The 13,147-nt window shown below is 58.9% G+C and overlaps 1 protein-coding gene across 4 annotated transcripts; it reads left to right on the forward strand.

The window, feature by feature from the left end:
* Window positions 1-517: 517 nt before the first annotated feature.
* On the forward strand, window positions 518-12,009 carry GLYCTK (glycerate kinase). Of its 4 annotated transcripts, none has more exons than XM_033865093.2 (5): window positions 518-843; window positions 3,212-3,627; window positions 3,859-4,010; window positions 4,623-4,798; window positions 5,061-12,009. In XM_033865093.2, the coding sequence occupies exons 2-5, from the start codon at window positions 3,251-3,253 to the stop codon at window positions 5,925-5,927; spliced, it is 1,572 nt and encodes a 523-aa protein (XP_033720984.1). In that variant the 5' UTR covers window positions 518-843; window positions 3,212-3,250; the 3' UTR covers window positions 5,928-12,009. The 4 variants fall into 4 exon arrangements, with proteins under 4 accessions (XP_033720984.1, XP_033720985.1, XP_033720987.1 ...); XM_033865094.2 differs by lacking the exon at window positions 518-843 and adding an exon at window positions 1,178-2,727; XM_033865095.2 differs by lacking the exon at window positions 518-843 and having other exon boundaries at window positions 2,872-3,627; window positions 5,061-5,577; window positions 5,847-12,009.
* Window positions 12,010-13,147: the final 1,138 nt, after the last annotated feature.

The raw sequence follows: 13,147 nt of genomic DNA on the forward strand, positions 1-13,147 counted from the left end.
CTGGTTAGGACTCGTCTTTTTTTTTGCGGTACGCGGGCCTCTCACTGCTGTGGCCTCTCCCGCTGCGGAGCACAGGCTCCGGACGCGCAGGCTCAGCGGCCATGTCTCACGGGCCCAGCCGCTCCGCGGCATGTGAGATCTTCCCGGACCGGGGCACGAACCCGTGTCCCCTGCATCAGCAGGCGGACTCCCAACCACTGGGTCACCAGGGAAGCCCAGGACTTGTCTTTTCAATGTGGGAAGGTATCAAGCCGGGCCCAGCGTGAGAGCAGGGACAGTGTGGGAGGCCTAGGGTCCTTTGTGTTTACATGCACCTTGCGTGTTCGAGAATCACGGACTAGAACTCTCTTGCTGAGTCAGAGCTGTGATTTGGTCGCTCAAGACAGAAGGCGGGGAACACGAATGAATTGTAGAATTACAGCGGTGAGGAGGGACGGGGATGACTTCCTTTGGCCCCAGGAGGGGTGTGTTGTGGGTAAGTAGTGATTCTCAGCCTGTTTGCTTAGTCCAGTGCCTGGCACCTAACAAGAGGTCGGAATGTATCTGCGACTGGTTGAATCCTACAGAATAAAGGAGGGGACGGATTACAGAAATCGGCGATTATTATCCCATTGTAGAGATGAAGACACCGAGTCCTGAAGGTGACTCTAACCAGGCCTCTTGGCGGTCAGGGCAGAGTCAATGCCCTAGTCGCCGTCCTGGCTCCCGCTGCCATCCGCCCCCGCTCCCACCGGCCTCCCGCCACAAGCGCCCCACCCACCCCATACTTCCGGATTCCGCTCCGCCCCCTCAAAGCAGTTCCGGTTCCCGAGGCTGGAAGACGCGGCCCTGAACGGTGTTGCGGTAAGTCCGCGCAGCGAGGGCCCTTAGAACTACTGGGCCCGGCAACAGCGGGCCCAGGCGTCAGCGGGCCCTTATTTCTCGGACATTACACCGGACGTTACGCGGCCGCCATTTACCTCACGAAAGCCAGAGGTTCCGGCTTGAGGGTGACGCCATTTCCGGGGCTGGGCGAGCAGGCGAAGGCCGGAAAGGACTCCAGCCTCGCTTTGTGGGTGGGAGGAGTCAAGGAGGGCCCGCTCGGTATTTCCGGGTTTCTTGTTGGAGTGCCGGGGAGCTTAGTAGAGGCGGTGTCACGAGTAGAGTTGCTGGATTTGGCAAAAAAAAAAAAAAAAAAAAAAAAATGCAGGGCGTCCAGTTAAACTTGAATTTTTAGATAGACAACAAATAATTTTTTAGTATAGGTATGCCCCAAATATTGTACGGAACGTATTTACATTAAAAAAATTCCTAATTTATCTGAAATTCAAATTTAACTGGACGTCCGGTATCTTATCTGGCTACCTTACTCTTGGGCGCCCCCTGCCCTGGGCTCTAATATCCAGTGGCAAAGCTGGTATCCTCTAGGCCTGTATCCATCAGGGAAACAGGTAACAAATTTCGCCCAGACTGTCAGAATCAGCTATCGCTACCTATGCCGCTTTTAGCGCCAATCCTAATGGGCCAGCCTCAAGACACCCCGGCAACAGCTGGGCCCATTTTGAGTCCCCATGGCAGCGCCCGCTGTGTTCCCTTTCACGGCTGGAGTGAGGCGCGGTTTGTCTTCTCTTGTGGGAAAGCTGAGCTCCATGTAGGCTAAGTGGCCAGAGGCTAGAAGTTGCCAGGTTTTTTGAGTGTGGGATAAAGTGATGTTTGGAGTCCAGATTTTCAGTGTTAACAGTGGACAGCTTCAGAGAGCCCAGTGATGTCAAGGGGAGACCATTAGTCTCATCTCACCTCTCGTTTTGCTCATGAGACCCAGTGAGAGAAATGGAGTTGTCCCTGTGGTAGAGCTGGAGCCTGATTCCCAGCCTCCTTCCCCTGCTCTGTCCATACTTGCTGCTGCAGTCAGCTGGCAGCATTTATGGTGGGCATTTATTAAAGTAATGCCTTTTTACAGATGAGCTCTTGGGGGCTTTATTGTCCCTAAACTCCGCTACAGCCTCTTGACCTTCACCTTAAAGCTTTTTTAGCCTTTACTGTGCCCAGTAGGGAAAATGACTATTTGGCCTCAGCTGGGGAAGCCTGCCCTTTGCCTACTCCAGCCATGCTGCTCTCACCCCTGTGGGTGGTGTGAGCCAAGACTTGTTATGCAGAGCCAAAGGCATGTTCTTGGCATGGGTGGGTCTGACCGTGTAGGTGGAAGGGCGTCATTTTCTGTCTTGCAGATTGGGCCCAATGGTATGTGGGGTCATGTGGCGTCTAAGGACTTCTTCAGGGTTCTACTATGGGCCAGGCTTTGCTGCCACTTCTGATTTGAACCTGAACCTGCTGCTGGACTCACCCTGAGTGCTGGGATTCTTTGGGCTGTGTGCCCCGAGGATGTGCCTGGACCTGCCTGTCGGTGTCCCAGCAAACCTACAGCCTCCCTACACAGACCTAGCCTTTCCAGGCTCCTCAGCCCAGACCCATGAGCTAATGAAATAGAGCAGGCTGTGCGCTCTAGAGCCCGCGAGCCACAACTACTGAAGCCTGCGTGCCTAGAGCCCATGCTCCGCAACAAGGGAAGCCACTGCAATGAGAAGCCCGCGCACTGCAACAAAGAGTAGCCCCCGCTCGCTGCAACAAAGACCATGTATGTGGTCGCCGCAACAAAGACCATGCGCAGCAACAAAGACCCAACACAGCCAAAAATAAATTAATTAATTTTTAAAAAAAGAGGGCAGGCTGGAGGTCACTGGGCTCAAGGTCAGTTGGTGGGACAGCCAGCAGCTTTGTAGCAACAGAAGTGGTAAAGAGGCAAGGAAGGAGTGCCAGAAAGGGGTGTTCCCCGGGCAAGGCTCAGAAGTGCAGGGGGTGGAAAAGGGGTGGGGTGGGAGCCTACTGATAGTAATTTCTTCTTCTGTGAATGATTAGCTCTCAGCTGAAGGGGGTGATCTAGGAGGAGGGCTCAGCTAACAGGACCTCTGGACTCTGGGCAGAGTGTCCAGAGGGCTGGCATGTGGCCTGTGGAAGAGGAGGACATGGTTGGGTGGCAGGCCTGGGCTCAGAAGACTGGACTGGAGTGAGATCAGGCAGCTGTGGGCCTTAGGAAATCTCCTTGGACTGGCAGATGGCCTATTCTTGCAGCAGCAGCTGTGGGGTCCACTGGCCCTGAGCCCTCAGAGCCGTGGCTGTGGGGAGCCTCCTGTCTGGCCTTGCAACGGTGTAACTAGTGCTTTCTTCCCCCTAGGCAGCCATGGATGCCAGGTGGTGCTGAGAGCAGTGGGGCATGGCTGCAGCCCTGCAGGTCCTGCGTCACTTGGCCCGAGCCCCCTTGAGCCCGCTCCTCTTGGGGGGCCCGTTGGCCCGGCTGGCCAGTAGCATGGCCCTGGCAGAGCAGGCACAGCAGCTGTTTGAGAGCACTGTGGGTGCCGTGCTGCCGGGCCCCATGCTGCAGCGGGCACTGTCTTTGGATCCTGACAGTGGGCAGCTGAAGGTGAGGGACCGGAGCTTTCAGCTGCAGCAAAACCTCTACCTGGTGGGCTTTGGCAAGGCTGTCCTGGGCATGGCAACTGCAGCTGAGGAGCTCTTGGGCCAGCATCTTGTGCAGGGCGTGATCAGCGTTCCCAAGGGGATCCGTGCTGCCATGGAGAGTGCTGGCAAGCAGTAAGGAGCCTTGGGGGGCTGCTCCTATGTGGAGGGGAACCTGGGCCCAGACTCAGGCTGGATCGGGGCTTCCTTCCTTCACCAGCTTCCATTTTCTTCTGGGACTGGCCTGGCTCCAGGGTGGGTGTCAGTGGGTGTCCTTTTTAATGTCCCCTTCACCTGTACATCTGGGAAATCAGGTGGGAAGAGGAACCCACCCCATATCTTGCTCTCTGTTCTCTCTCCCCTGAGGGAGATGCTGTTGAAGCCACACAGCCGTGTCCAGGTATTCGAGGGCGCAGAGAACAACCTGCCGGACCGAGATGCCCTGCGGGCTGCTCTGGCCATCCGGCAGCTGGCTGAAGGCCTCACAGCTGATGACCTGCTGCTCGTGCTCATCTCAGGTGTGGGTGCCAGATTGGCTCAGGACAGTGTGTTGATGGGGGGTGGGGGTTTCCAAATATCAGCCCTGCAAGAAGCTGTTGGTCTGAGCTCTCAAGATCACAGGACAAGGGAGCAGTAAAGAGCCTGGATGGCTTAGTCCTTGGTGGCCTCCTGTGAGCTGTGGAGTCCTCCGCTTGACTGACCTTGTTGGATAACCGTGAGAGGGCACCCAGGGAGCACCTCACTCAGGCCTTGCCAGGAAAATGTCTCTGTTGCTGCTGTCTGTACCATTGTCACCTGGGGCTAGAACCCTGGTTTCCAGCTCTCTCAGAGTCTCCACCCTCGTTCTCCGCTGTCTCCTCTAGGTCTGCTTTCTTTTCCAAGCTGTTAAGGAATAGTTCTTCCAGTGTCTGTTGGGACCTGGGCTACCCCAAAGCAGGGTTCAACCTGGGTGTGGTGACTGTGCACACATTCACTGTATGTCCACACGGGGGCACCCTAACCCCTCTTTCTAGCCTCCTCTTTTCTAGCCTAATGTGAGCACTGACTGCCTGACCCCCACCCCCCACCCCGGGTAGGGAAATCCCTTTGTCATCCATCCCCTCTGCCCAGTGTCTTCATTGTATCTGCAGGTGGGGGCTCGGCCCTGCTGCCCGCCCCCATTCCACCTGTAACACTGGAGGAGAAGCAGACACTCACCAAGCTGCTGGCGGCCCGTGGAGCCACCATCCAGGAGCTGAACACCATCCGGAAGGCCCTGTCCCAGCTCAAGGGTGGGGGGCTGGCTCAGGCGGCCTACCCTGCCCAGGTGCGTGGGTCTCTTCTTCCCCAGGCAGCTCTGGGCTGGTGGAGCCAGGCCCACGTGTGCCAGGGAGATGAAGGGCAGAGGCCTGGTACAGGAGTCCACAGGGCTAGGTGTTTTGCACACCCACTTGAGAGGGGTTAGAAGTGGGTGAGGAAGTGCACTGGGTGGTGTGAGGACGTGTGGATAGGTGGAGGCAGTTTGATCTCATGGGCCCTGGGGCAAGGATCAGGTGGGACTGAGCCTTGCCTCTGCGACCCCTCCCCAGGTGGTGAGCCTGATTCTGTCAGACGTGGTGGGGGACCCTGTGGAGGTGATTGCCAGCGGCCCCACCGTGGCCAGCATCCACAGTGTGCAAGATTGCCTGCACATCCTCAATCGCTATGGCCTTCGTGCTGCCCTGCCACGTTCTGTGAAGACTGTGCTGGCACGGGCTGACTCTGACCCCCATGGGCCACACACCTGTGGTCATGTCCTCAATGTGATCATTGGCTCCAATGCACTGGCACTGGCTGAGGCTCAGAAGCAGGCCGAGGCGCTGGGATACAGGGCTGTGGTGCTGAGCACAGCTATGCAGGGAGATGTGAAAAGTGTAGCCCAGTTCTATGCACTGCTGGCCCGAGTGGCTGGAACCCGCCTCACCATGCCTGGGGCTGGAGCCTCTGTGGAGGAGGATGAACAACTCTATGAACTGGCGGCTGAGCTCCAGCTCCCAGACCTGCAGCTGAAGGAGGCTCTGGAGGCCATGGTGGGCACTCGGGGCCCGGTCTGCTTGCTGGCTGGTGGTGAGCCCACAGTGCAGTTGCAGGGCTCAGGCAAGGGTGGCCGGAACCAGGAACTGGCCCTGCGTGTTGGAGCAGAGCTGGGACGGTGGCCGTTGGGGCCTGCTGATGTGCTGTTTTTGAGCGGTGGCACTGATGGGCAGGATGGGCCCACAGAGGCAGCCGGGGCCTGGGTCAGGCCTGAGCTTACCAGCCAGGCCGCCGCCCAGGGTCTGGACGTGGCTGCCTTCCTAGCCCACAATGACTCACATACCTTCTTCTGTCGCTTCCAGGGTGGGGCACACCTGCTGCACACGGGGCTGACTGGCACCAATGTCATGGACGCCCACCTCCTGTTCCTGCAGCCGCGGTGATATTGTAGGTCATGTTTTGGGAACCTAGAGGAGACCTGCAGGGCAGCGTCCTGGAGCAGACCAGGTTTGGTCCCCAGGGCCTCCCCAGGCTTTAGGGCCTCTCCTCTCCTTGGCCCTAGCTACATGGTTGTCCCTCACACCTCCCAACCAGGGCCTCTGCTTTGTGTCCAACTCCTCAACCAGACAGGCAGATGGGGGTTCTCTTCCACCCCTACTTTTTCAGCTGTGGCAGCAGTTACCCCTGAGGACCAGGACCAGCCCCTAGGCCAATTTGCTGCTCCCATTGTTTTACCCCAGGCAGCCCCTCTGCACAGCTCCTGAGCATGTTTCTTCTGTGGGGTGAAACAGGAAGGACTGAAAATAAAAAGGACCACACTATGGGTTCTCAGTGCTTCTTCCCTCACAGCAAAGGTTAGCGGGGAGCTGCCGGGAAGGGGATGGTGTTGGGCAGCAGCCCCTGTGCCAGGGCCCTGCAGGAGTTCTCCGTACCCATCTCTGCAGGGCACTTGTTTCACTTAAACAGGAGCTTGGGAGGGTTGAGCGTGGCTCCCAACATGCTTGATGTGGGTGAGCAGAGACCCCAGGGAGGACAGGCCTAAGAACTTTAGTCTGTGAGGTCTGGGAGGGACTGGCCACCCATCCAACTGTCACTCTCCCCTGTGGCATCCCTGCTGAGGTCTCTCCACCCTGTGATGGAGTGCCTCTCTGGGCACATGCTTACTGCCTGCCACCAAGGACTTCCTTCTGTCTTTGGACAGCCCTTAGCCAGACTGAACTTTCTTTGGTTGATAAACCCCTATTTATCCAGGGGTTACCCCCAGCCACACAGGACACTGGGTGTTGTTTCCTTGTGTCAGACCCATTTTCCCAGGCTGAACCACTCCCTACCCTCAGAGCCTTTAGCTGTTTCTCTGGGAACACAGTCCAGTTCCTGGTGCCAGCCTGCAGTGGGGGTCTCCAGTGCTGGGATGGTGGGTCAGAGCAGTGGTGGGGTCCAGCAGCCCCTCTCCCCTTCTCCTGTTATGGCTGCCTGGGAAGAGGCCAGTGGGGAGGGGAGCAACAGAGGAAGGGCTTCCTTAGCCAGGCTAGCAGACTGCCCTGGGAGAGGGTGGGGCCCCTGTCCCGGCTCTCCTTGGGCCCCCTTGTTCAGTGTTCGAGCCCTCCGCTGGCTGCCCCCACCGTGCGCCACGGCTCCAATCCCTATATGAGTGAGCAGTAGAATCACATAGGAATAAAAAGCCATAGAGAACAGCGAGGCCTGGGGCTGTTCCTGCTGGCCTCCTCCTCCATCCCAGCCGTGCCCTCCTCTCTGAGGGTGTGAGGGGCTCTGGGCCAGGGCTGGCGTGCCCTGCTCCTGGGAAGAGCCTCCCTTCTCTACTTGGGCTCCAGATGATGCAGCTTGCAGATGGTTCCTGGGGGGCTGGGGATGGGGAGGGAGGTGAGCAGGTGAGCCGGGTGCTGGGGTCCAGGGAGATTTAGGGGAGAGGGGAATTCATACCCCTTTGTGATGCAGGGGCTCCATTTCCTTCTGTCCTGGTGGGAGGTTTCTTCCGGCAGGGGTGGGGATGTCATAGTCTTAGGGGCTACTGTCCCCGCATGGCTGTGCCTGTGCCCCGGTGCTCCTCTGGCACCCTCTAGATATGCCCTGTTCCTGCTTCAGTCCATGCCCTCTGGGGCATGAGGATTAGCACTGGGTGTCAAGTTCCCAGCAACAGCAGGATAAGAGGGTTGGGGCTGTGGCAGAGGGCCTGTCTGCCATGTCCCCAGCATGTGCATGTGTATGTGTGGTGGCATGTGAGCATGCAGGTGTTGGTGTTGGCATCGCAGGAGGGGGAACGCATCTGTGTGTGTACACGGAGATCCTCAGCACGGGGTGTGCTGTGCTGCTTCCTGTGCGCATTGCTGCTTACACACCTGCTGAGGGGTGAGAGAGTGGGGTCTTGCCAGAGTCTCCCCCTGCCACCTTGGCCCCTGCCCTGGGCCTGTGTTTGTGGGGGCTGGAGGCCAGAGGCTGGATTGGGCCTAACCCATTAGATTTGCCCATTTGGTAACCCCAAGATGAGAAAGGATATATTTGGCTGCAATCTAGATGAAAATATGAGATAAAGCCTACATAGTGAGTGTTCTGTAGGACTTATTGTTTGCTCCATAAATGTCAATTATGTGTCACAATAACTGCTCCCGTCCTGTGGCTCTTGGCTTCCGTCTGTCCCCACTTGGGTTCCTGCTGCCCTCGTTCCCACCTCATCTCCATCCCCAGCAGCTTTCCCTGGCTGCTGCCTTCACAGGCCCTTCCATTCTCTGCACTTAACATGAACTGAGAGAAGCTGGGCAATGGGCCTGGCCAGCCTTTAGGTGTCTGCCAATCCAAATCCATTTGTTTTATAGCTGGTGAAGCAGAGAGGGAAGGTGGCTTGTCTGGGGCTGCATGGCAAGTCTGCCACAGAACCAGAATGAGAGCCTGGTTGGGACCTGCTTGACTATCCTCTTCCTACCCTCTGGGGCTTAGAGACCCTGGGGCCTGTCAAGGGCTCAGCCAGAGCCAGAGATCCACTCCTGCTTCCCTGCTGCCCTGCCAAGGGCTTGGGGATGGTGACGTGACCATGACTGGTCTCTTTAGGGGTCCTTAGAACAGATTTGTCAGTCCCTCTTGGCTTAGATTTCACAGCTCCATTGTGTGTGTGATTTGGCAAAAAGCCACGTGTGGTGGGTTTCCACACAAAGGTGTGTGCCTGCATCTGTGTGCACACCTGTGTGTGTGCTCTGAGACGTGTCGGCGTGTGTGTCCAGTTCAACCACGGTCACTGAGTGGGCCTCAGAGCCATGCTCTGAGTGGGGTGGGGGACACACACAGTTTGGTGTGGTTAGAATGTTGGGGAGACGGTGATGCAAGAAACGCAAGGAGGCCATAAAGGCTGGCAGAGGCCAATTGGCAAAAGGCCTCGTGTGCCTGGCTGAAGGGGTTGCACTTCACACTGACAGTGGTGGCAGGCCCCACAAGGAGTTTTTGGCAAGGAGTGATGCCAGGAGGCTGTCTTAGGACTTTGATGCTGAGGCCATCCTTATCATGGGGGTGGGGGGTGGGTGGAAGAGGTGCGGCATGTAGGAGGGAGGTGCATCACCAGGCCCAGCAACCGCCTCCCACCTCCGCCCTGCCCACTCCTCTGCAGCCTCATTCCGGCAGCCTTCAGCCAGGCCAGGCATCCCTTTGGATGCCCACTTTGGAACTAAGGTTGGAAGCCCTGGCTCAAACACCCCTGGGAGTAACCTAGCCCCTCTGTTGCTTGGAATGCCTTCAGGGCATGAGGATTTGTGGGGCAGAGAGCCTGGGCAGCGAGTGGACTTTGGTGAGCATAGGCACCCCACCGCATGTAGGGTCTCACCAAGGTGGCAGTTAAAAGACCTGGAAGGAGCACTGGAGTGGGAGTCGGGTCCTAGGTCCTTGTCTTGGCCATGCCAGCCTCCTTTCTCCAGGCCTTGGTTTTCCCCTCTGTTTAATGGGACAACATCCTTATCTTGCTTACCTCTCTGGGGAGGTGTCGGCAGCAGATGGATGTAGGTAAGAATGCTCTGTGGAAGGGGGTCAGGGACAGAGGGAGAGAAGGGAGAGGTATTGGCCTCTTCCAAGGAGAAGCTCAGGGAGTTCTTGGCTCAGGGAGGCCCCTTCTTCCAGACAGGGTCGGGGTTGAGCCGGCGAGGTCTTGGTGCTCACTGACTGAGGCCGAGCGAGTGACTACTGCCCTCTGGCACTGGACTGGCACTGGCAGGATGTGGTATTTGAGTCTTTAATGGCTGCTGGGGTGCACAGTGCCATGCGAGATCACAGAGCCAGTGGGGGGGATCAGCTGGAGCTAGAGTAAGCTGACTCAGCCTTCGAGAGAGAGCCCCTCAGGGTTTAGAAAAACAGGTGGGGCAGCCTGATCCCTCTGGGTCTGGATCACGTGTGAGGGACCTGATGAGGTCCAGGCTGCGTGGGGGAGAACTGGCTTGACCCCAGGCCAGGAGTCCCTAGCTGGGTGAGAGGAATCCTGTGTGCTAGGGGAGGACAGGGGTTGAGTAGGGGCGGGGGGAACACTGACACGCCCTGAGTGGTGGGGAAGCCAGTGGCCTAGGTGGGCTGTCGCTTGAGAGATAGGGCCACAGAGCTGGGGTGAGCTCTGCCCAGGCTGGGAGGGTTGGCCTTTCTCCCTGAGACAGGGATGTCTGACGGTCAACCCCTCCCTAGGCAACCTGAAGGCCAGTCGTGAAGCTTTGCCGTCCTGCTTCCCTGGCTCAGGCTGCCCTGTTCTGGAGAGGCTGTGTGGGGTGGGCTCGGGGCCCCCGGCTCTGATGCCCCCTCTCTCTACAGGTTGCTCCGTCTGGGAGGGGCTGTTGCCAGCTCAGTTAAGGAGGCTCTGTCCAGGGAGAGTTTGCCCCCAGAAACAAGTGCCCCATCTGCCCAGTCCTAGTGGGAAAAATGCCCCTCACAGCTCTGCCTCATGGGATCACTACCCACCATGATCTTGTCCACTGCTGCCTCCTGGGGGTTCAAGGAGCTGTAGGATCTGGCCCTGCCCTAGCCAGATAGCCAGGGTCTGGCCCCCAAGATGCACCCCAGTGGGAATCCCCCCACCCTTTCCCTCATACTCCTGGCCTTTCCTGCCCCTCCTCTGGCAGCCTGCAGAGCCTCCCTGCTCGCCTCTTTGGGGAAGTGTGAGAGGCACCCTCTGTCCTCATCCAGTGCTGTCTCTCTATCCCCAGCTCCAGCTGAGAAGGGGGTGGGGCCCATGGCACTGGCTCCTGCCCCTTCCATCCACTCCCACCCACCTACCCAGCGTCAGGGTCTCTGGATTACTGTGTAGCCCTGGGTCATGTCCAGTACTCACACTTAAGCCTTACTCAAGAGCCAGGGCTCCGTTTCCACCTGTTCTCTCCCAGCTGCCCACCACCCCCATCAAGGCATTCCTCCCTGTCCTGTTCAGTTCACCCCAGGAAGCTGACCGCAGGAACATGTGAGCTTGGACCTGAATCCCTACTGATTGCAACTCTGGGTAAAGCTGTCCTGGGGACCCCATCTTGGGGGAGCTGGTCAGAGACCCATAGGGCAGGGAGAAGTGCCCCTCCATGTGGCTCTCTGGGTCTGGTGGTCAGTAGCTTGGGGTGAAAGCAGCCAGCCTGTAGCATGGGGCAGAGCTCTCCTTCGCCCACACCCCCCACCTGGGCAATGGGAGTGGTCCAGCACATACCTGACCAGCAACCACAGCCCCCCAGGAATGGACACTTGTAGGGGTCACAGCCCCACGGACAGCTCCGCTGCTGCCACCCGGCAACCTCGCAGCCGCAGCCCAGCCAGAGGCTGGGTCCTGAGCTCTGGACTCTAGGACAGGGCATACATTCAGACCGTCAGGGATGGCTGTTCTTGGCAGCCCAGCCCCCCGCCCACCCAGTCGGGTACCCCCTGAGGGTCTCCCTCCACCCAGGGCCACCCACAGAAGCCAGGCACCAGGGCTGGGACAGAGCCTGCCAGCTCCTGACAAGCTTTGCCCCCCCCCCCCCCCCGTGGCCAACTGGCTGCCCCTCTGTCCTTGGCTCCTGCTAACCACCGGGGAATCCGAAGCTGGCAGTCCGACTGCTGCTCCCACTGGTCCGGGCAGAGAAGCGGCGGGCTGGACTGCCCCGTCTCCCCACCCACCTGCCCCCGGAGCTCCGGCTGCCCGCGCCTGCCGGTGCCCGATCGCTCAGCTCACCTCGGCGGCGCTGTCTCCTCACCAGAGGCACTGCGGTGTGGGAACTGTCCCGAGGAGCCGGTTCTCAGCTGAAACAAAGAGGTGGGGGAGAGAGAGGGGGGCAGCAGGAGAGGGAGAGGGTGAGTGAGCAGGCGAAGGAGTGGAGACTGGAGGGGGAAGAAAGAAGGGAGAGGATGAGAGAGAAGAGGGGAGGGGAGGAGGCCTGACTTCCAGGGACCGAAGGGCCAAGGAAAGAGGGAAGAGGAAATGGGGAGGGGGCGGAGGAGGTGAGGGGGCCAGACCTAGAGAGGGGAGGTTGTTAGAGGGGCGGGACGTGGGGCAAGTGAGGGGGCGTGGGCAGGAGAGGGAGTAGTGGAGAGAAGGGCTCTAGGGGGCGGGCGGGCTGGGGGCTGGGCAGGGTGGGCAGAGAGGCTCCACCCCATCCCATGCCAGGCTCTGCTACTTGAGTGGGCAAAAGGCCACGAAGGGGAATGGGAGGGAGAGGCGAGCCGCCAGGCGAGGGGTAAGGCTCTGGGCTGTGGGCTGGCTAGGAGGATGGGCCAGGGACAAAGGCGGGAGAAGAACAAAGGTGTCCGAATGGAGGAATGGGCCCCTGCTGACCTCTGGGTGCCGCAGTCTGGAGCGTCCTGGACAGAGTCTCCTGAATGGAGGGCAGGTCCACTCTGGGGCGGTCTAGGCTCTGAAGTGTCAGCCTGAGGTCAAGGGGAGAGGGGATGGGCTGTGAAAGCGGCCAGGGGTCCCCTTCATTCTGCTGAGACTGACCACACATCGGGATGCCACTGTCACTGTGTCTTTGGGGGAGGGGATGGTGGATGGGGTCCAAAGCCTGGACTGAGAACTGGGTAGGGGAAGTCCCCTTTTAGGGAAGAGCATTTGGGGCCCCAAGGGAGGTGGGGAGGATGGTAGGCACAATGGGGAAGAATGAAGGGAGTGGGGAAGCAGGGGATGGGGGGGGTGAGTTGGGAAGGAGGCTGCAGGGGGCGTGTCCAGAGCTGCAGCCCCTTAACAGGCCCATCTAAAGCAGAGGCCTCCTGCACATCCCACGATTCTTGGGCTGCCTAATGCAGACCTAATGAAGGATGGAATAATGAACCACTTCCTGCTGCTCCCTCCTGCTGCTAAGTGCTGCTGTGACAGGCAAGGGCACGAGGGAATTCCACTTGGGCTTGGGCCGCTGCGGCACAAGTCTGTGTTAGTGTTGTGAGGGGCAGGGGAGGTAGGGTGGCCTTGATCAGAACCATCCTATCCCTCTCTAGTCCCAGGCACAGCACCCCGGGCTGGTCCAGTCTCCTCCCATGCTCAGAGGCACAGGAGGCCGTCCTAAGCTTACGACCAAGGGAAGTTCCCCTTCTCATCCCACTGGAGACTCCTTATAGAAAGTCCAGCACACCAACATGCTTTGGAGAGCAGGAAGAGGGGAGGGAGCTGTGGGCTTGCCTAAAGCTGTGACAGGGAGAGGAGGAGTCAGCCTCCATCCCACCCTGCGTGGAAGGG

Source organism: Tursiops truncatus, chromosome 10 (genome assembly GCF_011762595.2).
Source record: "Tursiops truncatus isolate mTurTru1 chromosome 10, mTurTru1.mat.Y, whole genome shotgun sequence".
NCBI lineage: Eukaryota > Metazoa > Chordata > Mammalia > Artiodactyla > Delphinidae > Tursiops > Tursiops truncatus.